The sequence below is a fragment of the Camarhynchus parvulus genome, chromosome 7 (assembly GCF_901933205.1).
Source record: "Camarhynchus parvulus chromosome 7, STF_HiC, whole genome shotgun sequence".
NCBI classification, from domain to species: Eukaryota; Metazoa; Chordata; class Aves; order Passeriformes; family Thraupidae; genus Camarhynchus; species Camarhynchus parvulus.
Genome location: NC_044577.1, coordinates 1256229 through 1280674, shown reverse-complemented (window position 1 = coordinate 1280674; position 24446 = coordinate 1256229). Strand labels below are relative to the sequence as shown.

Sequence of the window (24446 nt, the reverse complement as noted above, 5' to 3'; positions counted from 1 at the left end):
AGGGGTGCTTTGTGTGCCATGCACTTGGCAGTGTTACCCCAGAGGCAAACCCAGAGCACACAGGCAGGAGAGAAAACAGTGGTGGAAGCACAAGCAGGCTCTGAGCTCCCCATGTTCACTGGCTGACAGCTTTTCTTTCAGGCAAAGACCTTTTCCAATATTATTCACAGAGTAGCATAAAGGGAATTGAAATATTTATATTAGAATAAATATGATTTTGTTCTATGCTTTGCTGCAAGTGCAGTGATGCTCCTTCAAAGACAGTGACTTCAGCACGGGGATCTGCTTTGGAGGGCAATTGAAATGTGTTTGCTTCTACAGCTCACTTCCTAAATTTTGGATCCAATATCCTTTAAATCCACTTGTCTTTGGTTTGCACATTGACTGTCCTTGTTCCAGGAGTGGGATCAGTGGCGGGTGCTGCTCCTCTAAGCTCCCCTGCTGGGCCAACTGCTTTAACACTGCACTTTTTCCTCTGTACCTGAAGTGTTTCTTTAATATCCCCTCTAATTTGCAAATACATTGGATTAAGGACTGTTCATATACATAAACCTGAGCTTTCTTATCAGAGACAAATATGGGAATGAACTGAATGGGATGGCACTTAAGGTATGTTCCTTTCTCAAGGGATGTTGACTTTGGGGAGGGGAAAGAGAAAAGAAAATCTCTTTGTGGTATGAAATAATAGAAATTTTTGTTTCACACTTTAGGAATAATCTCCTTCCTAATTCTTTATACGGGATTCAAATAATCTCTTCCTTGCCTTGCTAGGGCACAAAGTGCCCTTGCTGTTGTCTGGTTCTCCTCCATCTCCACCTCTACCGTGCTTTTCCAGGTTGCCATGGGCAGCATGAGACACCGGAGAAATGGCAATTTTGAGAGCTCCAGGCTCCTCTATTCCAGCATGTCTCGCAGCATAGACGTGGCTTGCAGTGATGCTGTGAGTACCTGGTACACGCTGGTGCCTTGGGAGGGGCCACAGTGGTGAATTCGCTCAGGTCAGGAGCAGGATGTGATGGATTTGTCACTTTCCCCTTTGTGGAGACGCTTTCCTGACCAGTGACCTTCAAGCAGCAGCTGACACGGTGAAACCCTGCGGGTGTATTGCCTTCCTTTTGAGCCCTGTCGCTCTTTATTGTGCTTTCTTCATCACTTCTGGTTTTAAACCCTTTCCCATGTTGCAGCAAGAGACAAATTTGTCTGTGTAAAGAGCCAGCCCAGCTTGATGGCCAAGGCAGCCAACATATGGTTGTGTTAAACATCCTTTCATGCCTGAAAGATTGCTGATTCCAGCAACTGTGTGGCAGATTTCCTGCTCCTGAAGGGTTTGCAGAAAGCCTTAATGGCCAATTCCTAGGACTTCAGCAATTGCTTCCCTCTCCTTTTGTATTTTTGGTCTTGCACGGTTGTGAGTTTCACTGGTTCAATGCGTTCCCTTCCATTTTCCTTGTTTTGGATGTAATGCTTGTAATGTTTTTTTTCTGCTTGGAATAACTTCTTCTACCTGCTGTTTAACCACAAGTGTTGTGTCAAATGAAACAAAAGCGTTGTGTGAACTAAACTATGGCTGCCTGTCTTCCCTTTGTGTCCCAGGTGAAATCTTGCCCTGCAAATCTAAGCCGTACTTAAAAGCAAACAAAAAAACCCCCAACACTTCATCAGCACGTGAGAATTTCTTTTTGCTTTCTTAGCTGGCAGAGGCAGATCAGGGATGAATTTGCATCCCCAGAGTGGGAAAGCTTCTCCAGGGAGTTTCAAGGTTAATAGCAGAGTTAATGGTTAAACAAGCTGGAGAGACTTCTCATTCCACTGGGCTCCCATAAAGGAGGACTTGAAGTTGTTCTGGACTCCTGCTGGGGTCTGTATGTTGAATTAAAACAGCCCCTACCCTAAAGAACGTTCCAGTTTGTCTTTTTTATCTTTATTTTTTCTTTTTACCATTGGGAAGAATGTTTGCCATAGTGTTTTAAGCAGTATCTTTGTGTTCACACTGCCCGTGCTGTTACTGAGGTCTCTTCTGTTTTGTGAGTTATCAGAAATAAACTTCTAAAATTTATCTTCCAGGATTTGGCCAACTTCATCCAAGAAAACTTTAAGAAGAGAGAATGTGTCTTTTTTACAAAAGACACCAAGTCCATGTAAGGAGATATTTTTCTGTTGTTTTTCAAGAATGGGGGGCTGGTACATGAGGGTATTTCTGTCTGCAAAGGCAGGGAGAAAAGTTTTGGGGTATTTTGTTCAGAGCCTGGATCTAGCAGTGCAATCTCACCTCAGTCCCCTTGTTTGAGTTACCCCACAAGTAACTTGATGCAAAACTAGGGATCTCATCTTCCAGCAGCTCTGTCACAGGGTTTAATATCAAATTCCCTATTTGAAGCACAACTGGGGCAATGGGATGCTTGAAGGATGCAGCACTGGTATTGGTGTATGACAGGGTGTATGCATCAGATGTTTGCATAATTTAAATTTTCCCTTTAAACCCAAATCATAAATTTCATGCACAAACCTTACACAGGCACTAAGTTTTGCTCAGGCTGATGTTCTCTTAAGACAGAGTATTAAACTGGCTCCATTTTCAGGCACAGGTACCAGTGCAGTGCTAGTGTGAGGACCATAATGTTGCTTTGTGGTTTTGGGGTGTTTTTTTTTTTATCTCAGGAGAAAAGTGATCAAACTAATACAGCTGCAGAAATCCTGATATTGAGCTCTGAGGGCTCTCTGACACCACTCTTCTCTGAAGCTGGGAGGGAAATTAGTCTCATTTCAGAAAGTCTCACTCAGGGTCCTCCTCTGCCACCAAAAATGGGATGTCTGGCAAGGCACCAACAATGGATGGAGGAGCTGGTTCTCATCAGCTTCTCTTCCTGCAAGCCCTCTGGGAGAGGATTGCAGGACTCGTTGGGTTATTTTTGTCTAGATATTTTTAAGGTAAGCAGGTTTCATTTGCAAGGTACAGCAGAGTAAAAGAAACATTTCTAAAAGAGACAAACAGTTCCCCCTTCTCCATGTCCTGTGTGGAAGCAGGAATGTGAGCTGTGGAGAGGACCTTCAAAATCAAGTATTTGGGACCACTAAAGCATGTCCTCAAGTGCCACATCCATGTGATTTTGGAATACTTCTAGGGATGGTGGCTCCACCACAACCATGGGCAGCCTTTCCATGCAATTTCTTTTTTTTCCTGATATCCAATCTGAGCCTCCCCTGGCACAACCTGAGGCCTTTTCCTCTTATCCTTGTCACCTGGGAGAGGAGATGCAGTGAACTCATCCCTGTGTGGTTGAGAGCACAAAAAGGGGAAGAAACCCCTCAGCACAGCTTGGTTCCTGAGCTGGGTTCCACTTCCCAGTGCTGGGCAGCAGCAGGTTTGAGGGGAGGAAGCAGGATCAGGTGCTAAATCCCAGTAGAGTCCCACACACAACTGGTTCTGTAGCTCCACCTGCTGCTTTCCTTGCTGGCAGAGCTCACTTTTCTGTGCTCAGGGTTCCTCAGGGATGTCCATTCCCTCTTCTTTCAGGGGTAACTTCTGTAAATGTGGATACCCTGAAAATCAGCACATAGAGGGCACGCAGGTTAACACCACCGAAAAATGGAACTACAAGAAGCACACCAAGGAGCTTCCTACTGATGCCTTCGGGGACATTCAGTTTGAAAACCTGGGAAAAAGAGGAAAGGTAAGTGGAAATATGAAGGATATTCATGAGGGCCCTGTGGAGTACCAGTGGGAGCTCCTTAAAAGCAAGGAAGGTGAAATGGATTTTATTCCGATGGCAGGGGAGAAGCTGCAAAGGACACAAACTTGTTTTTCCAGCCCTGAAAATAGGTAACAAAGGATAATTCCTTCTGTGTTACTTGTTGGTTAGGCTGGTCATGGGAGTGAAAAGAGATTTTTCTCTTTCCAGGCATGGCAGGAGAATGGGTGAATGAGAATGAATGGACATAAAATAATCCCTGAATTATTTTATATCCTCATAGACCAGCTTGCTCAGGCCTGTAAACAATTGAATATTTCCCAGGGTGAAGAGGTATGGAGGGATGTAAGATGCCTGTGGAACTTCAAAAGTTTTATTCCATTTGTTGGGTTTTTTTCCTTGTGTCTTTGCTCTGAGTGTGGACAGTGGAGGTGTAGGAAGAAGAAAATAGCTGCTGTTGCTGTTTCTGGTGATTTATACTGGTGCTTGTGAGGAGTCACATGTGGCTGAGCTCATCTGCCTCCTCTAAATGGCTGATATTTAACACCAGTGTTGCTTGGGACAATCAAAATAAATGAGGAAAATCAGAGCCTGCTATGTAAATGAATTTGGTTTGTTTTATGCAAAGTAGCAGAAATAAGAGGCACTTGAGTGGGAAATGAGACTGCAAGTTTCAAATCAGGCTTAAACAGATCCATGTACTTCACATATTTTTTGATGTGCACATTTCAGCTTTGCACTGCTTTGTTGTAAGCTGCTGTGTGACTGTACTGGAACTGAAAGTGCTTTGCTCTGTTGCAATATTTCAGACTTCTCAAAGGTTAAATGTTCTTTCCTTAGGTGGTGTGCTCCCCACTTCCAGCTTTGGGAATCAGTTCGTGGGCCCTCAGTTGTTTCATGTGGACTCTCAAGGCCACTGTGCATATTTCAGAGCATTCTTTGTTCAAACACTGCACATAGGTCTCCTTGTCCATCCCATTGGAATGTTGGCTGGAATCACATCTTAATTCCCTGTTCTTATTCCCAGCACAGCAAGGCACCTGCTGCTCCTGAAGATTGCCAAGTATTTTCTGTGGATGCACAGCAGGGAGGACTTCAAACTCAGGGTGACCTGAGAATTACTGTCAGTTATCAGTGAGGGATGGGAAGTTTTATACCCTGCATTGTGCTTTTTAGGACACATGAGCCAGAAAAGTTCTGAGCTCAAACCTCTTTGTGAACAGATCCATAAAGAGATTTGAGGACAGGCTGGGAGAGCTGAGGGTGCTCACCTGGAGAGGAGAAGGCTCCAGGGAGAGCTCAGAGCCCCTTGCAGTACCTAAAGGGGCTCCAGGAGATCTGGAGAGGGACTGGGGACAAGAGATGAAGGGACAGGACACAGGGAATGGCTCCCACTGCCAGAGGGCAGGGATGGATGGGATACTGGGAAGGAATTGTTCCCTGGGAGGGTGGTCAGACCCTGGCACTGCCCAGAGCAGCTGTGGCTGCCCCTGGATCCCTGGCAGTGTCCCAAGCCAGGTTGGATGGGGCTTGGAGCAACCTGGGATAGTGGAAGGTGCTCATGGCAGGAATGAGACTAAAGCTTTAAGCTCCCTTCCAGCCCAAACCACTCTGGGATTCTATAATGTCACACATGTGTTTTATGAAAAATCCTTTCCTTAGGATTTTTTTTTCCTGAGAAGCCAAGAGGCCTCAGGAACAAAATATAAACAGTGATTATCTGCTACTGTGGAATGCAACAGGTGCATCTGTGATTGGTCTCATGTGGCTGTTTCTAATTAATGGCCAATCACAGTCCAGCTGTCCAGACTGTCTCAGTCAGTCACAGGCCTTTGTTATTCATTCCTTTTCTATTCTTAGCTAGCCTTCTGATGAAATCCTTTTTTCTATTCTTTTAGTATCATATATATCATAAAATAATAAATCAGCCTTCTGAAACATGGAGTCAGATCCTCGTCTCTTCCCTCATCCTGGGACCCCTGCGAACACCACCACACTATAAAATCTCACCCTTCCTAAGTCCAGCTTTTGAGCTCTTCGTTTCTGCTGTGCTGCACAGACCCTGTAACATCCAGGAGCATCTCAGTCCCTGCATTTACTGTTCTGGGAGCCCAAACCCCAGAAAGGCTTCCTGAATCCCAGCCCTGGCCCGAGAGCAGCATCCAGCAGCACCACGAGATGGCATCCTTGCACTTCGCAGGAGGGAGGTGCTGAGCCCAGGAATTCACCGGCTGCACTGGAGCTGACACGTTTGCTGTGAGCAGGGCTGACCCCAGATCGTTTTCCTGTTAGCTCTCCCCTCTCCTATAAGGGATCTTCTCCAGAAAAGACACCCAAAGCTTCATGAGACTGAGGCTTCTTAGGGCAGAAGCTGTGTGAGTCCCTTAGCTCTCCCGTGTAGCTGCTGGAGCCTGCCCAGCATCCTCTGTGATGCCCTGAATGCTTTAACTCCTTCTGGGAACCTGTCTTGGAGCACATGAATATTTTTATTCAAATTCAGTGTGTCTTAGGTGGGGACATTTCCTCTGCAAAGTAATCCTTTCATTTTGCTCTCCTGCAAGTACTGGGCAATCAATATTAAATCCTCCATGATTCAGGTCCAAGCTCCTCCTTTTCATCTCCTGATTTGGCTTGTGCAGCCGTGAATGTCTTCCAAAACTGATGAAACTGTGAAGGGGCTTTTGAATAGCAAAGCAAGACAGGGCCAGAGAAGCTTTTAAATAAATGGAGACATGTTAAGTCCACCTGAAGCCAGATTATCTCTCTTAGGTGTTTTTTGGCATTTTTGTAGAGTGTTCAAGCTTTACTACAAATTTGATGTATTTGTTTTGTCTTGTACTTGAAGCACTGGAGTGGGTATGTGTTGTGATAGGGACACCTCTCACATGGAGCCTGGAATTTATTTGAATACTGTAATCAAAATAAAACTGTCATTATTATTAGTTCACTTGCAATGATGCTGCCTCTGATTCATAACCCAAGCTTTAAATAGCACCACTGGAGTTAGTTGCTGTAGTGGTGGTGTGTTCATCCTTGCAGAGCTCCTCTGAAGCCCAAGGTCACTGCTAATTGTATTTGCTGAGAAATGCCCTAACGAAGGCAGGAATGATGAATCTGACTCCATGTTCTCAGAAGGCTAATTTATTACTTTATTATACTATATTATATTATATTAAAGAATACTATACTAAAGAATACAGAAAGGATACTTACTAAAATGCTAAAAAGATAATAATAAAAACTCGTGACTCTTTCCAGAGTCCTGACACAGCTTGGCCCTGATTGGCCAAAGAGCCAAAACAACTCCCAGCAGAATCCAATGGAACAATCACCTGTGGGTAAACAATCTCCAGACAAATTGCACATGAGCACAACACAGGAGAAGCCAATGAGATAAGAATTGTTTTCTTTTTCTCTGAGGCTTCTCAGCTTCCCAGAAGAAAAATCCTGGGTGAAGGGATTTTATCAGAGAATGTGAATGGCACAACGGCTCTTGCCTTCCCTAGAGGAAGCTGGGTTGGGTGCCTGGTTGTAGGGGAAGGATAAAGGTGCTTCAGGGGAAGAAACAAGGATTTCATCATCATCTTGCCTTTTACCTCCTGGCTGCTGGAACGAGGCTGAGCAGCAGAGAAGAAAATGCAATCCCTGGGTTGTTCCCAATTTATCTCCTGCTATGTTTGTTCTCCTGTTTTCTCTCCCCAAGTACATCCGCCTGTCGTGTGACACAGACTCAGAGACCCTCTACGACCTCATGACCCAGCACTGGCACCTGAAGACCCCCAACCTCGTCATCTCCGTCACCGGCGGTGCCAAGAACTTCGCGCTCAAGCCCCGCATGCGCAAGATCTTCAGCAGGCTGATCTACATCGCCCAGTCCAAGGGTGAGAACCTGCTGCTGGGCCTCTGCCACTTCACTGCTGCACAGCAGGGCTGCAGGGGCAGCAGCTCCAAGGGTCTTGGGGGCAGCAGAGTGCTCATCTGGCTGCTGCACTTGTGATTTATTAAAAATATGGATATTGATCTAGTACCGATATCCAACTGGGACGGACAAAAACTCTCTAACAGTTTAAAGTTAGAAAGTGAATGTTTGTTGTGGGATAGCGCCCAAACACACACTGCAATTTACAGGTGATTACAGAGTCCTTTTATCTGTACGAGTATTGAATACCAAAAATACAAATACATATTCATAACTTTGGTACATCCCATTCCAATGGTAATTAGCCCAAAAGCCATTAAGCATGCGTAGTTTGTTCCTCAAAATGAGTCGGTGGTCCCTTTCATGGGGAGGGGTCCCAAAATGAGCAAGTAAATGAAGTCTTCTTCGTTCTGACCTTTCTACCTTTTCAATGCAAATATGACAAATGAACTCTTGGTAGAACTCCCATTCCCCGTCTTCAATTGGTTTCAGAACAGAGGAGGCCACAATTGTTTTATGTTCCTAAAATCTATTTATCAGTTTCTATATTCTTCATTATAAACCCAGCTAACCAAACATTATGTTGACAAGCAATCAATTATTAACTACTGACTCTTAACTGTGATGGTGTTCACAGGGGTCCCAAGACCAGGAAAGAGATGAGAATCTTGACCCCATGTATCAGAAGGCTTGCTTTATTATTTTATGATATATATTATATTAAAACTATACTAAAAGAATAGAAAAAAAGGATTTCATCAGAAGGCTAGCTAAGAATAGCAAAAGAATGAATAACAAAGGCTTGTGACTGACCAAGACAGTCCTAGACAGCTGGACTGTGATTGGCCATTAATTAGAAACAACCACATGAGCCCAATCACAGATGCAGCTGTTGCATTCCACAGCAGCAGATAACCATTGTTTACATTTTGTTCCTGAGGCCTCTCAGCTTCTCAGGAGGAAAAAATCCTAAGGAAAGGATTTTTCATAAAACATGTCTGTGACACTTAACTTCATCAGGGCCTACCCACTTATTTTGATTAACTCCAACAAAGCTTATCTCTAACTAAAACCTCAGCTTCTCTAAGGAATTTAGGGATTTTAAAGTTTATGTCTCACTTGGGGCACATGTGGCATTAATGGTTTGGAAGTAAAAGGAGTGGGATTTAGGGGAGTGGAGTCAGAGGTGCCTGTGATAACATAAGGTGAGTTGTGTAGCATCTCTTCTGCGCTTAATTGAAGAGCCACTTCCCAAGGTCACAAAAGGGGTTTGGTTATGTCATTGATGCCATGGGAGGGTGGGTGTTTGGCTGTGCTCCCCCAGGTGAGCAGGTGTTGTTCCAGGAGCCTGGATTTTCACCGGGGGAACGCACTACGGGCTGATGAAGTACATCGGGGAGGTGGTGAGGGACAACACCATCAGCCGCAGCTCCGAGGAGAACGTGGTGGCCATCGGCATCGCCGCCTGGGGCATGATCTCCAACCGGGAACCGCTCATCCGCACGGCCAGCAGCGACGTAAGGAGCGGGGCATGGCATGCTGGGAAGGGTGAAAGTTTGACATGAAAGTCTCACAGATGTGTGTGCTTGGCAGAAAGATTTTTACATGTAGAATCTGAAGAAGGAATAGAAATGAAAGCAAGTTTTGATATAGAAGAAAAGAATTGCTGAGCCAGCCTTACTGGCTAACCAAGGAGGCAAAGGGTGTGTTAGTTAGAAGGGGTTTTTATGGCTTAGAGCAAAGGATAAACCCACCTCAAACAAGAAGATGTTTTTACCAAGCAGAAAGATTCCACAGGCAAACAAGTCAGCAAATGTGGCAAGTAGAAAAAAGGCCTCAGAATCTTCCACTGCAAGAAAAGTGAAAAACAACTTCTAGCTTAAACTGTGATGCACTAACTTTTAATGACTGGAGAATAGTAACATGAATATGGTAATTACAGTAGTTATGATGGGCTATAGATAAAAGTTAAGGTACAGATTGGTTCTACTGTGTTAAGATGCTCAGCAAAGTAAAGTCTATAATGCAATGTAAGCCAAAGAAAAGTATATAATGCAATGTAACCAAAACCAAAGGATCCTCAGGGCTGCCTGCAGCTGGAGCTGACAGCTGTAGGCACAGGCTCTGTCACCTACAACCCTGGACTGCTGTAGCATCTTATGCAGTTTATGTAATAAACTGCATTTTGGAGAGCCACCTGGAGTCCCACATCCCTCATTCAGGCTCTTACAGTGGGGTTATTAATGAGCTTAAAATTAAGGTTGGACTTCTAAGATAGAGTCCAGCTGTCAGCCCAGTGCTACCACCACATTCACAGTTTAGCCACATCCTCAAGTGCTGCATGGATGGGTCGGTGGGGAAAGAAAGAGGAGGCTCAGCCTCAAAACGTCAGGAGCTCTTCCCATAACAGGAGCAAAGTAAAATGTTTTCATGCCCAAGTTAGTCACACACATCAGGCCTGGTGAGGAGGATTTCAGCTGTGCCAGGTTTTGGCATGTCTGTGTGAATTCAGCTGCTCTAACTCTGTGTCTGGCACTGCTTTAGAGAATAACCCACTCCCATGGTTATTCCAGCTCTGAAATCCCTATGCACTCCCCCACAGTAGGGGTTCCCATGAGCTAAGGCACATGGTAGGTATCTGCTCCTGTGTTTAGGATCTTCATTACAGAATCACAGAATAATGAGGTTGGGAGAGACCTCTAAGATCATTGAGTCCAACCTATGCCCTAACACCTCACCTAGACCATAGCACCAAGTGCCATGTCCAGGCTTTTTTAAAACACATCCAGTGATGGTGATTCTACCACCTCCCTGGGAACAGAGGTGAAAAATTTTGGTGAAAAATTTTTTCCTAATATCCGACCTATCCCTTCCCTGACATAGCTTGAGGCTGTGTCCTCACTGACACTGCCATCCTTCCTGTCAGAAGCTCTGGGGTAGCCCTCCTTGTCTCTTGTCCATCAAACATGATAGAACACCTCTAAAAAACTGTCCCACCACATAAATAAGGTGTGTGTGTGTGTGTGTCCTTGAATCTTTGTCAAACACATTGTGTGCCCCTAGGGGAGCTACTTGGCCCACTACATCATGGATGACCTGAAGAGAGACCCCCTGTACTGCCTGGATAACAACCACACCCATCTCCTGCTGGTTGACAACGGCACCCACGGGCACCCCACCACAGAGGCCAAAGTGAGGACCCAGCTGGAGAAGTACATTTCAGAGAGGGTTATCCCAGGTATCTTCTTCCTCCTCCTGGCTGTGCATGCTCTGGGGCTGAGCCACAGTGATTTCCTTGGAATAAGAAAGTAGTGGCAGCATCCTGTGGCTGCTGGGCTGGAAGGCACCTGTGTCTGAACTCCATCTCGAGCTCTTTCAGGAGCAGCATCTTCCCTCATCTTCCTTTCTGTGTGTCCTTTGTGTCACAGCAAATGCTTCATTTCAGCCACACAGCCCTTCCCTCCCTTCCTCTTAGAAGCTGGCCCTTCTATATCCATCCTACCTGTCACTGAATTCCAGGTAGCTGGAGCACAATTATGCAGGAGCTGAAATTTGGCTTTTCCCAAAATATTTATTTATGAGAGTGATTGAGCTGCCTGCAGCCTGCTGCTAAATAATTTCTCTTTCACCCACTTTGTTACCAAATGAAAAAAAACCTCAAAGGCCTTAGCAGGAAATTCTTAAAAAGCTTTTGGGAGTGTTGTTGTTTGGGTTTGGTTGTTTTGGGTTGGTTTTTTTTTTTTTTGTCTCTCAAACACTAGCTCCTAGAGTTACAGAATTCTTTCCTTTCTTTTATGCTAGAAATGTGACCTCAGAGGTTCTGTATCTTGAGTTTGCGATAAGAACCTTTCTCTGAGACTCAAAATAGTCAAAGTGGATACATACAATAAAATTCCATTTTAAGGCCTTCAGAGATAGCAAGAATTAGGCTTTCTAGAAGGGAAAAGCTTCTGTTGGGGAAGGGTGTCTGAATGTTAGGCAAAACTGAGTTTTTGTTAAAAACAGCTGTTAGTAACTCTGGCAAAATCAACAGCAAACTAATATTTGCATGAATGTCTTGTAGATCCTTTCATTGTACTCAGGAAAAATAAGTTGTTCAAACTGCATTAATTGATTTAATCTTTTTCCTTCTTTTTTCTTTTGGCATATTTCACAGAATCTAATTATGGTGGGAAGATCCCAATTGTGTGTTTTGCCCAAGGTGGTGGGAAGGAGACTTTGAAAGTAAGTTCATTTCTTTTGTTTATTTCCAGAAATGAAAATAGGGGCATTGCTCTGATAGTGAAGACTGCTCCATAAGAAACTTGATGAAGTAGAGAGTGCTGTTATTTACAGAAGCCTGCCTAGCACTCGCTACAGAAGGACTTTGTTTGCATTTTAAGCTTATGAAGTTTCTGTTAAAATATTTCTCTGCAAAGTTTCTGCCTTGGGCTGACATCTTGGGAAAGTATTGGCTGGGACAGTTCAGTTGTCTCAGTTCTTCCACACTCCAGAATGTGAAGGGACATTAAAGACCACCCAATTCCATGGGCAGGGACACCTTTCACTATCCCAGGTTGCTCCAATCCCCATCCAGCCCAGCCTTGGACACTTCCAGGGATCCAGGAGCTTCTCTGGGCACCCTGTGCCACAGCCTCCCCACCCTCACAGTCAATCCTTTCCTCCTAATGTGAATATAAATTTCTCCCCTTGAAGTTTAAAACCATACCCTCTTGTCCTATCGCTATCTACCCACGTAAAAAGTTTCTCTCCCTGTTTCTTATAAGCCCCTTTAAGTGCATTTTAAATACATTTGGAGTCTAGTTTAGATCTAGACCTGGTTTAAGTCTTGGCAGCTGAGCAGGGCAGGAGGGCTCTGCTGACTCTGACCCTTCCAAGTCTACATGGAGAAGGACCAGGCATCACCTTCAAACAGAGGACAGGCAGGAGGAGGCTGAACAGAGCAAAGAAGTTTCTTGAAACAGGATGTGTAAGTGACTCTGAGGGGAGGGGGAAAGGGAGATCCCTTCTAAATCTCTCCTAGGGCTAAACCCCAGGGTTGGTACTTGCCCATCCACCTTGCCAGAGTGAGGATGAGTGGCCTGAGGGAGCAAAGGGACCTGGCCCAGGGCTTTCAGAGTGAGGGGATGTGGAGTCAGGCTGTGTGGGAAGGGAACAGGAAAGCTCTGACCAACTGCAGGAAGAGCTGGTTTAGCCTGTACAGAGAGCTGGGAAAAGGGCTGGATTGTGCAATAGAGTAGGATGCTGCAAAAATAAAGTTGAAGCAGCATTATATTTATGATTTTGTTTTTGTAGGTGTTATCTTGGTACTTCGTGTTCTCACCAGAGCTGTGCTGTTACTGTCAAGGTTAATCAAACTTGTCAGGAGGATAAACAATGTGATTTTGGAGCATGAGCTCTGCTACAACTTTGTTGCTGGTGTTAATCAGTTGGTCTGAATCAGTATGTGAAATTCCAGATTGCTATCTCAGCCTCCCTGTATGTTTCCTGGGAGTTTGATTCCATTCACATGATGAATTTCGCCTTTGCCCAGTTGTAGATAAATTCAGATGCAGTGTTAATCAGAGGTCCTGAGATGAAATGAAGCACCCAGTCAGGTTTTAGAGGAAAGCTGTGCTCAAAAGGTTGTGTTGAATATGTCCATTTCCTTTTAGCTCCAAATTGCTGATGTTTGAGAAAGGATTTGGCCATCACTGAAGGAGCTGACTGGCTGCCAGGTGCTGTAGCTGTGCACACTTATGATTTCACTTTTTTTGGAGAAACCTCAAACCCACTGTTCAGCAGTGATACATAACACAGACTTAGTAGCTGCCTAACCAGAATGAGTAAAAACCTTGTGAAATCAAATGCATAATTCCTGGCAAGAGTTTCCTCTGGGAAGTACCTGGATGATGGTTCAGTTCAGGGTTCATGCCTCTCTGTTGGTTATTTCGTAGAATCATGATAGCATTGAAGTTGGAAAAGATCTCTAAGATCCTGTGGTCAATCTAGCACCATTATCATGTCCACCACCAAACCATGTCCTCAGGTGCTACATCCACACATTTTTGGACACTTCAGGGATGGTGACTTCCTTAAGCAGCCTGTTCCAGTCCTTGACAACCCTTTCAGTGAAGAATTTTTTGTGATATCCAACCTAAACCCCTCCTGGTGCAATGTGAGGCTGATTTATGCCATGCCAAGTTTTTATTTCTCAGTGTAGGAAGTGCACTGAGCTATTCTGAGGTGCAGCCTTTTTTCAAGGAGTAAATTGGGTCTCTGACCAGCCCAGGTGACTCAGCAGAGTCCATGCTGTGGATGTCTGTCCTTGCCATACCTTGGTCCTGGCAGTGCTGGCCAGGAAAGGCTCCCTCTTCCTCAGCTTCTGTGGCTGGTGCATGATGACAAGAATCAGCATTAGTGAGGGAGAGGTAAAACTGCTCCAAGCTTCTGTTTGAAATTTCCCTGTGATGTAAAACATGCACTTTAGCTGAACCCTTCTGTAGAAAACCCCTTTCATCTAGCTGATAAGAAAAGCCTCCTTGCCTTTGTCAGAGACCTGCTCCACTTGACAGGAGGAATGTGTGCATGGTTTTGATGACTGAGTTGATTTTTTTTTTTTTGTTCTCAAGAAACTCTTAACTAATAGATGTTCTGTCTTTCCAGTGCTTGGTGATAACTTGCATTGACTCCCTTTGTACAATTTGCTGGCAGCCAGCTCATGCTGTGACTCTGTTCTCAGTGTAGGGATGCAAATGAAATCAGGGTCTCCTATGGTCTTTGCCTTAATGGGTTAATGGTCCTTCCAGCATGATTTCAGCAGGTTTTTGTCCTGCTGTTAATCCATGTACAATGTTGATGTGTGAGAAATCATGTAAATGGAGACTTGGAGACTTTCAGTAACATTAGATTTCAATGTTCTTGTGATGCTACAGAAGTGATCTCTCTGTAAAACACTGCTGCTGCTGCCTCCAGCAAATAAATCCAGAGCCCTTGGTCTCAGCTGAGCGATGCTGTGCCACAAAGCAGCAGTGGCTGTGGCTGGGCAGCACTGTTGTGCGACCTGAATGCCATTTCCACTTGGCAGTTGTCCTGATGTGCTGATCCACTCTCAAGCTGAGCAGCCTGGCCTAGTGGAAGGCATCCCTGCCCATGGCAGGGGGTGGAACAAGATGTGCTTTGAGGTCCCTCCCAACACAAATTGCTCTGTGATTCTGTGAAAGTTTGGCAGATGGTGATCTCTGACCCTCAGTCTCTCTGGGGCTCTCACAGCCCTCTCTCATCAGATGATGCTTTAAAGAGTTGTCACTGGTAAAGTATCAGTGGATAACAATAAAAATACTGCTGTGGACTGTGGGTTTCTGTTGTTCTCCAGGCTTCCTTACTCAATAGCAGGCTCCAGTAGCACTCATGCTCAAGTGCTCTCCTCTCCCTGTGTCTCCTCAGTCCATCAATGTGGCCATCAAGAGCAAGATCCCGTGTGTGGTGGTGGAGGGCTCGGGGCGCATTGCCGATGTCATTGCCAGCCTGCTGGAGGCTGAGGGCACTCTGGCCTCCTCCTGTGTCAAGGAGAGCTTGCTCAGGTTTCTGCCCCGCACCATCTCCAGGCTCTCCGAGGAGGAGACTGAGAGCTGGATCAAGTGGGTGAGTTGATGCTGTGGGAGGAGGCTGAGGGAGCAGCTGGTGCCTTCCAAGGCAGGGCAGTTGCTGTCTGGGGATACCTACGGGGTGTGCAGGGCTCCTGGCCATGTTACATCTGTGCAGATTTAAAAAAGGAAAAATTCTCCACCTACAGGGATTGGAACAAAGGCACTGGGGGGGGCTGCAATCAGGTCAGCAGGTGTGTGGTCATAGGAAAGCTAAGAAGGTTCCAGAAGAATCTCTTCCCCGTGGAGTGTGGAGCTGCTGAAGGCAGTGTTCCCTGTCTGGCCTCACTCCTCACAGCTTCTGCTGGGCTGCCTTGGAATGTACCTCCTCCTGTGTGGGAGCATCGGGGGGTAGCATGGTTGGGATGGATGTAGCTGAGAGATTTTTGAAGCCAGGTCATGGAACTAGCAGTTTATTGCAAAGGGTCGGGGTGCAGGGCCCTGCTGGGAGCTGCCAGCTGCAGCTCGGAGCAGGCCCGAGAGAAGAGAGGGGTAGAGAGGATGAGAGGGTAAGAGTGTAAAAGGGTAAGAGAGCAGAATTGTAAGAGAGTGAGGTTCCCGTTACAATACAATAAATCTCCTTCTGTGTTGAATATTCTAATTCTCACTAACTAATCTAGTACAATATACAAATCTTATAGAATTTACATACGGCTTATAAGAATTACTACATTACTATACTGTGTTACATTTTATACTTTAAAAACTACTCTTTGGACTCCTTCTGCTAAGCTAGTAGGGTCTGCTCTGACCCTTGGATTTGTCTGCAAGGAGAGGGTATTGTTTCATCAAAAGGGGATTACTTTCAGTGGTTACACTATTGTTTTCTCATTGTTTAGTAACTAAGGGATCTTAAAGCTTGCTTTCATTTCAATCTCACTTATAGTTTCTATATTCTCAAAATCTTTTGCCAGGCAATCATATATATAGGACTTTCCTGTTCCATCTTCCCCAACACTCCTGCATCAGAAATGGCCAAGATTATTTGTTTTCTGTGTACTAAAATGAAATGAATTCTACAAACCTTCATTATAGGAGAAATTACCTGGTTTTGACAAAGCACAAGGAGCTAGAGACTGTTTTCTAACAAGCTGCTTGACATAAGTTGAAACTTGTGCTGTCACAATCTTTTCTACTTGAAGAGTCACTTCTAATTATTGAGATTATATCTTCTTGTTAAAGATGATCTGCATAGGGGAATCACAGTTATTTGCTGTATGTTCCGAGGATAATTAATGTTGTCCTTTGGTGACTTTAAAATCAAACTCATTATCTACTTCTATTTGGGTTTGTTTAAGTTTGTTAAAACCCAGGACTGATGAGAAGCAGCTTTGCTATGATGTGGTGGCAAATTTCTTTTTAATAGGAGATCTGCTACTAAACAGCCTTGATAGCTTTGAAACATAACTTTTTTTTTTTTTTTTTGTAGATCAAAGAAGTCCTTGAGAGCCCTCATTTACTGACAGTGATCAAAATAGAAGAAGCTGGAGATGAAATTGTGAGCAATGCCATTTCCTTTGCCCTGTACAAAGGCAAGTAATTGTTTTTCTGGGTTTGTTTGGGGATTTAAAAATAAATGGGAAAAGGATGGCTGTTTATTCTCTAGAAGAGGATTCCTTAGAGCAGTGCCAACTCTCTAGAGCTAAGCTCCTGCCACAGTGTGGAGGCTGCCTTCCTCTGAAGGGGGTGTGGGCAGACCACAGCAGCAGTATGGGATCTCTCAGGGTGGGAAAGATCCAAACCAGGTAATTTGGAAGGCATTTGGAGAGCCCTGGGGATGCTGACAAGGCCTCACTGGGAATCCTGCAAGATCTCTCCTGTGTAGAGAGTGCAGGACTCTGAGGAGCCTGAAGGAAGTGTTGTGCTGACCTTGGTCATGAGGTGCTCCTGGCAGCTCCTTTGTGGCCTGTCTTGGACCATAAATACATCCCTGAGCCTCCAGCTCCCAGCTGGGAAGATATGCATGAGTCTGGGGAAAGCCCCTTGGAAGGAATCTTGTCCTGGTAGTGTGTCACAGTCACATTTTCTGAAAAAATCCCTTCGCCCAGGATTTTTCTCCTGGGAAGCTGAGAAGCCTCAGAGAAAAAGGAAAACAAATTATTTCATTTGCTTCTCCTGTGTTGTGCTCATGTGGAATGTGTTTGGAGATTGTTTACCCACAGGTGATTGTTCCATTGGTTTCATGTGAATTGTTTTGGCTCTTTGGCCAATCGGGGCCAAGCTGTGTCGAGGCTCTGGAGAGAGTCACGAGTTTTCAGTATTATCTTTTTAGCATTCAGTAAGCATCCTTTCTGTATTCTTTCGTGTAGTTTAGTTTAGTATTCTTTAATATAGTATGATAAAGTAATAAATTACCCATCTGAGAACATGGAGTCAGATTCATCATTCATCTGGGAATCCCACAAATCCAACAGTAGTGTGAGAAGCAGAGGTGATAAATATGCCTGCCCTTGACCAGAGGTTGTTCCTGCTCTGCAGCTTTCAGCACCAACGAGCACGACAGGGACAACTGGAACGGGCAGCTGAAGCTGCTGCTGGAGTGGAACCAGCTGGACCTGGCCAGTGATGAGATCTTCACCAACGACCGAAACTGGGAGGTACAGCTCCCTTCTGAGTGAGTGCAGGGGGCTCTGGGGAGGGACACAGCCCAACAGGAACCCCACTGTCCCAGCACCTCGGCCTCTCTGTTCAGAGTGTCTCCTGCTCCTGCACTGACACATTCCATTCAGCCTGGAGGAGGTCAGACCTCCTTGGGAGCTGCTGCTTCCTCACGACAGGCAGCTCCCATCTCTGCTGTGACAGGGACAGGACCCAGGGAGCAGCTGGAGCTGTGTCAGGGGAGGGTAACGCTCAATATCAGGCTGGATATTCTTCCCCCAGAGGGTGCAGGGCACTGCCCAGGCTCCCCAGGGAATGGGCACAGCCCCAAGGCTGCCAGAGCCCAAGGAACATTTGAACAATGCCCCAGGGATACACAGGGGTGGGGTTGTTGGGCTGTCTGCATGGCCAGGGGTGTCTGACTTGATGATCCTTGCAGGTCCTTTCCAACTTGGGGTATTCCATATCCATAAATGATCATTTTGGATCATTCTAAAATGATCCATTGTCGTCCTGATTTTTTAAGATTTTCTAAGCCTTCTGATGTTTACATTCTAGTAACGAACTTTCTCACACACTTTCTGTAAATAACTCATTGTTTTGCATTCTTTTATGGAGGAGGAGAAATTTGATGGACTGTTGGTTTGTCCAGTGTCATTGGAGAGGTGGCACTGTCACCCTCCAATCTACTGTCACTTTTGGAAATCTATAAATGTTGGAGTCAGAAAATAAAAAGGCCCTTCTTACCTTGGAAAGAGCAGCTAGTCCTTGTCATGTTGTTTCTTGTCCTATAGTGACAATCCATCATTCCATGATGATCCATTGTATGATCAGTGGTTGCAAAGGTGATCTGCCCATGCCAGGAATGCTCTGGGCCATCCAGCCAAGGCAACTGTGTACAGAAAAAAACCTGATTGTGATGAAAACGTGACAGTGACTGTGTGTCAGGCCTTAGATAAGGTGTGCATGTCTCACATGATCCCAGACATTTGCTTTTCCATTTCTCCCTAGTCTGCTGACCTGCAGGATGTGATGTTCACAGCCCTGGTGAAGGACAGGCCCAAATTTGTCCGGCTCTTCCTGGAGAACGGCTTGAATCTGCGCAAGTTCCTGACCACAGAGGTCCTGAGGGAGCTCTACACCAACAACTTCAGCAGCCTGGTGTTCAAGAACCTGCAGATTGCCAAGAACTCCTACAACGATGCCCTCCTCACCTTCGTGTGGAAGATGGTGGAGGATTTCAGGAGAGGTTTCAAAAGATACTACAAGAACAGCAAGGATGAGATGGAGATACAGCTCTCAGTGAGTGATGAGCAGTTTGTCCTGCTCTGAATGAGGTTATCTGGCTGCAGTGGTTGAAGCAGGAAGTGCCTTTTACACAAATATTCTTTAATGCCAGCTTCAGGGAGAACAGGGAGGCTGATTGTTCCTTATTAAATACAAGACTTTAATAGAAATATCAAATATAGCCTAACTCACAGCAGTGTGTGACAAGTGGCAGAGAGCTGAGAGAAGGGATTGGTTGGGGCAGCTGTGAAACAAAGAAAATACAAAAACAGGAGAGGCCATGCTCAGATTTGTTCCAGTTGAAAACATTTGGTGAGCTTAGGCCTGAATTCTTGCTCTCTCTTTCAGGAGGAGTGTCCTATCACAAGGCACCCATTGCAAGCTCTGTTTATTTGGTCAGTTCTTCAGAACAAGAAAGAGTTGTCCAAAGTCATTTGGGAGCAAGTAAGTTGAGTTCTCCTTTAATTTCTCTTTGCAGGCACAGAACACTGGGGTTCTGTGTCTTTGGTTTATTGGCCTTTAAAGGCTCCACATCCAGCTTCAAACACAAGACCACAAGAGATGATTGCTAGATGACTCTCAGTAGGTTTTATGTTGCCCATTTTGTGTCTGGGTGTGGATTTGATACTTTGATTTCCTAAGGCTGTGTGTGAGTCAGGAGTCCACCTCCACTGTCTGTTGTCACCTGTGCCTAAGGTGGGATGCTGAGTTCCTACCCATTCCACAGCATGGATGGGTTCTGATTCCAGGTGTTTGATTGAAATCCAACTTCTAATTTGGATTAGACAGTGATTTAATGATTGTAGAATCAAATAGATCATTCTGGACTCGGAACTAACAAGGTGCAAAATTGAGGAGAATTTTTAAAGGATTCCACCTGGAAAGGGGAAGGTGTCCCTGCCTGCGGCAGGGGTTGGGATGAGATCATCTTTAAGGCCCTTTCCAACCCAAATCATTGTGGTTTCAGGGTTCTATGACCATGTTCCCTTCTCAGAGGGATTTGCATGACTTCACTCTCTCTCCACAGACCAGAGGCTGCACTTTGGCAGCCCTGGGGGCCAGTAAGCTCCTGAAAAGCATGGCCAAGGTGAAGAATGATATAAATGCTGCTGGTGAGTCCGAGGAACTGGCTAACGAATATGAGACAAGAGCAGTAGGTAAGTGCCTGCTCTGTGAGTCCTTCAGAGATTTAGTGGGAAGGGTCAGAGACCAGGGAATTAAGAACTAGATATCCCACATTAAATACATTTTTCTTTTATGTCAACATGTGATTTTACTGCTTGGAAACTCCTTCCACACCATTTGTTCCCAGTAGAAATTTTGTGTCCTGTCTTAAGAGCTTGGCTTCAAAAGGTGGGTGTTGTGAATTAGGGTTTTTGGGGGGTGGAGAATTTCTTTCATGGGAAAGAAAAGCTACTTAGCTTCACTGGCAAGGCTGAAGAAGGATGCTCACAAACAGGAAGGAGAATATGGAAAAGGGGAAACTTTCCTAATGAGTACTGGTAGGATTCATATTAGGAAAAAGCACCCCTCAGATTTGTGGGAATATTTCTGGGGAGTGAGAACAAGTTGCAGGTAAAAAGTAGATTGGTGATTCTGTGACTTTATAAGGACCAGCTCAAGGCCATGCTGGAAATATCTTGCTTGTTTCCAGAGATTTCTCTTATTCCACAAAGCAAAGACTGCTTAAATAGACTTTTTTAAAGGTATCTACATCCCTCAGGCCTGATGATTTAGCAAGACACTAAGGAGTGAACAGTGCATTTCCAAGTGAAAAAGCATCAGATTCTGACTATTTCAACCCTACTGTTAATTTTGGACTATAATTCATCAGATCAGTGCCAAACAGAGTTTAAGAAAAGAGGATGAAGCAAGTAGATTTACTGAATAATTTAAGGAGAAATTCACATTTTTTACTCAAATTTTTAATGCAGAAATAAATGCTCTCTGTGTGATTTAGTGTTACAGCTTTCCATCCAGACTCAAACTCTGTATCAAAAGTTGAAGATGTGCAAGTGGGGTTGTAAAGGGATGAACAGTCATGCTGAAAATGTGAAAAGGGTGCTTTGATATTACAAACATTACACTAAAGATATTCGCAGCCAAGTTGGTGGGAAATTGAAGCTGGAGCTGTTTGTTCCTTCCAGAGCTGTTCACCGAGTGCTACAGCAATGATGAAGAGCTGGCTGAGCAGCTGCTGACTTATTCCTGTGAAGCCTGGGGAGGGAGCAACTGTCTGGAGCTAGCAGTGGAGGCCAGAGACCAGCAGTTTATTGCCCAGCCAGGTGTGCAGGTAATGGCAGCGAGGGAAAGGTGTGCAGGTCACTGTGGCTCTTGTGCTCTAACAGGGGCTGTTGGCTCCTCTACCCACAAATGTAAATCAGGAGGGAAAAAAAAAATCTTGGCTTGGGGCTATAAATCGTAATGAACTGGGTAATAAAGGCTGCCTGAAGTGATTTCTGCTCTGGGCTTGCACAGAGTGGATGTAATGCCCAGCATGGATGAGCATTGCATATAATGCAGTGGTTTATAAGTGTTTTATCAATCAGGTCAAGTCCTGCTCAGCCTCATTTTTAACTCCTCATCATGTAGATGGAGCATGGCTGCCCTAATGAACCAGCATGCTGAAACCTTTCTGTTTTGTTGCAACAGAAATCTCTAGTATTCTGACTGAAATCTCAAAGCCTGGGGTTTATTTTTACCAAATCAAGTGTTCTAAATAGCATTCCTAGGTGATTTTGTTGCTGTTAGCACAAATGAGGGTGTTTCCTTCTTCCCTGCAGAATTTCCTCTCCAAGCAGTGGTACGGAGAGATTTCAAGAGACACTAAGAACTGGAAGATTATACTGTGCCTGTTCTTTTTCCCTTTAATAGGCTGTGGTTTCATCTCATTCAGGTAATCAACTGACCTTTCGTCAGTGGGAAAATTTTTCAGAGGGAAAGCAAGTTAATTAATTGTAGAATCTTAGGGCAAGTCAGGCTGGAGATCATCCAGTCTAAGCCTGTGCTCAAACTGGGTCAGCTGGAGCATGTTGCCCAGGACTGTGCCCAGTTTTGGATCTCTCCAAGGGTGGAGACTCCACAGGCACTCTGGGGAAGCTGTTCTAGTGTTCAGTCAGTCTCTTAGATAAAGGGATTGAAAAGCCAAATGAGCTTTTGACAGTTTGTGTTTCACTCTGATCTTGGATTTACTAACACAGAACCACAGGATGGTTTGGATTGGAAGGGACCTTAAAGCTTATCTTGTTCCAACCCCTGCCCTGAGCAGGGACACCTTCCACTATCCCAGGTGTCTCCAAGCCCCACCCAAGCTGGAAGATTTACCAGTTTGCTGGAGTGCCTGAGGGCAGTGGATGCAGGATGTCTTTACAGGATCCTGAGCTAGACTTTCCACCTTTTGCGCTTTCGCTTTTAAGAAAGACACAGATATTTCCAGGCATTAAAAGCTATGCTTTGAGACCTTCTCCCTCTTTTAATTCCTCAGGAAAAAGCCTGTGGAGAAGAGTAAGAAACTCTTCTTATATTATGTGTCTTTCTTCACCTCCCCCTTTGTGGTCTTCTCCTGGAACGTCATCTTCTACATTGCTTTCCTGTTGCTCTTCGCCTACGTGCTGCTGATGGATTTCCAGAAGGAACCCACGGCCCTGGAGATCATCCTCTACGTGCTGGTCTTCATTCTGCTTTGTGATGAAGTGAGACAAGTAGGCAGCTCCTGCAACCCCAGAAAGTTTAGTGTTAGAGCCACAGCCTCGTGGCTTTTCCCCTCCAAGGCAGTGCAGGTGCTCAGGGGAGCCATTTCCTAGCAGAGCAGCTCAGGGCTCAGTGAGGGTTTTTTTTTTCCTCTGGTGTTTAATTCCTGCCTGTGCCCCTGTAGCTGCAGTGTCTGTGCACCAAGAGGATAATGATGCCAGTGCAGGTGTTTCCCAGGAATGCCTGGCTTGCCTAGGTAGTTGGTAATAAAGGGTTAAATTTAGCACATTTATCTTGGTGCAGAGCTTTAGATTAATCCTTTAGATTAGCTTTAGATTAAGTCATTCCTGCCTCTCTTCCCTACATTCCACCCCCTTTATTTTTTATTTTACCAGTAAGCCACATACCTTTATGCATTTCTATTTAGCTTTTAATCATCTGTACAGTTTTTGGTGGCTCAGTGTAGACTCAGGGACCAGCTGTGATGTGGGAACAGCATGTGGGGCTGCCTTTATAGCACTTTGCTGGTATCTTCTCCTCACTTCACGTGGAATCTGGTGGGTTTTGGGCAAGCTGGTCTCTGCCAGTCCGTGGCCAGAGCAGTGGGATGATGCTGGGGCAATCAGAAGAGCAGTGGGTGTGTGGGTTTGGTGCTGCTTTCTGACTCTGCTGTAAGGCCTGAGTCCCCTCATGAATGTTTGTGGGTGATCTGATGGATCATCCCAGCCTGCAATAACATTTTTTACTTGAGCTCAGATGACATTTCTGATGCTGCTGTTACTGTGGTGTTTTCCCTTTTTAGTGGAACCCTGTTTATGGCAACTTAACTTGCTAAGAAAATGGGGGAAAAGTAAAAGACTTTTTTTGCCATGAAAACACTAATGGAGTGTTTGTTTCTGCTGATTTAGGTTCTGGTGTCTCTGGACCTGTCCTTGCACGTCCTGTGTGTACCCAGCAAAAGTCCTGGGGAAAACCTTAGGGATAGAAACCTTATTTTCCTATCAATGTCCCTTTTTCTTACTACCCTGAGCAGGCAGAACTGCTGCAATTCCCTTTAGTAACTGGTAGCCAGACTGTACCAATTTGGCAGTGGAGGCAGATAAATTTGAAGATTTTAAGTTACCTGCAGCCAGTGTTCTGGCTCCTGAGGAGGAGAAATGGAGCAGAAAAGCAGAGCAGTGTCCCAGCCCTCTAAACTTCTCGGGGAAATTTCTTCCCTGGCTCCCCCTGAGACAGACCATGTGTGCATTGCTCTAACTCTGCATCAAAATTGGGTCTGTGTCCTTTGTATTTAAAGAAATGAAAGACAGGGGTATCTCAGATTTTGTTTTTACATCCAAGGCAAAGTAAGAGCAGCTTGCTTGGAGTCCCATGTAGCTGCTGCAGTCAGATAACGAGTTCTGGAGAGAAATCAGCCCTTGGTCTGGAACAGTCTCTGAACTGTAAGGCACTGGCTCAGCCCTGCTTTCACTTCTGGTGGTCCCAGGGATTTGTAAGTAGCTGGAGCTCTCCCAGTCCTGTTTAGAGCCATAGGGAAATTGGAGAGGCCTTTTCCCTGCTGTCTCCTTAGCCACATGGAGGTAGCCTCCAGCCAGGTGAGTGGGTGGACTGGTGGGGTGTGAAGGAGAGCCCTGTTTT

At 45.1% G+C, this 24446-nt stretch overlaps 1 protein-coding gene across 1 annotated transcript in view; it reads left to right on the top strand.

The window, feature by feature from the left end:
* The first annotated feature begins 829 nt into the window (after positions 1-829).
* TRPM8 (transient receptor potential cation channel subfamily M member 8) overlaps positions 830-24446 on the top strand; it is a 44191-nt gene continuing 20574 nt past the window's right edge. Inside the window, exons 1-16 of the mRNA XM_030951919.1 lie at positions 830-940; positions 2065-2138; positions 3515-3671; positions 7393-7570; positions 8953-9125; positions 10672-10846; positions 11765-11832; positions 15034-15231; positions 16663-16765; positions 17712-17830; positions 18843-19133; positions 19467-19562; positions 20146-20275; positions 21266-21411; positions 21902-22014; positions 22603-22819. Of these exons, the coding sequence (XP_030807779.1) occupies positions 842-940; positions 2065-2138; positions 3515-3671; positions 7393-7570; positions 8953-9125; positions 10672-10846; positions 11765-11832; positions 15034-15231; positions 16663-16765; positions 17712-17830; positions 18843-19133; positions 19467-19562; positions 20146-20275; positions 21266-21411; positions 21902-22014; positions 22603-22819 (2337 nt within the window). The 5' untranslated portion in view covers positions 830-841. The remainder of the gene's footprint in view (positions 941-2064; positions 2139-3514; positions 3672-7392; positions 7571-8952; positions 9126-10671; positions 10847-11764; positions 11833-15033; positions 15232-16662; positions 16766-17711; positions 17831-18842; positions 19134-19466; positions 19563-20145; positions 20276-21265; positions 21412-21901; positions 22015-22602; positions 22820-24446) is intronic.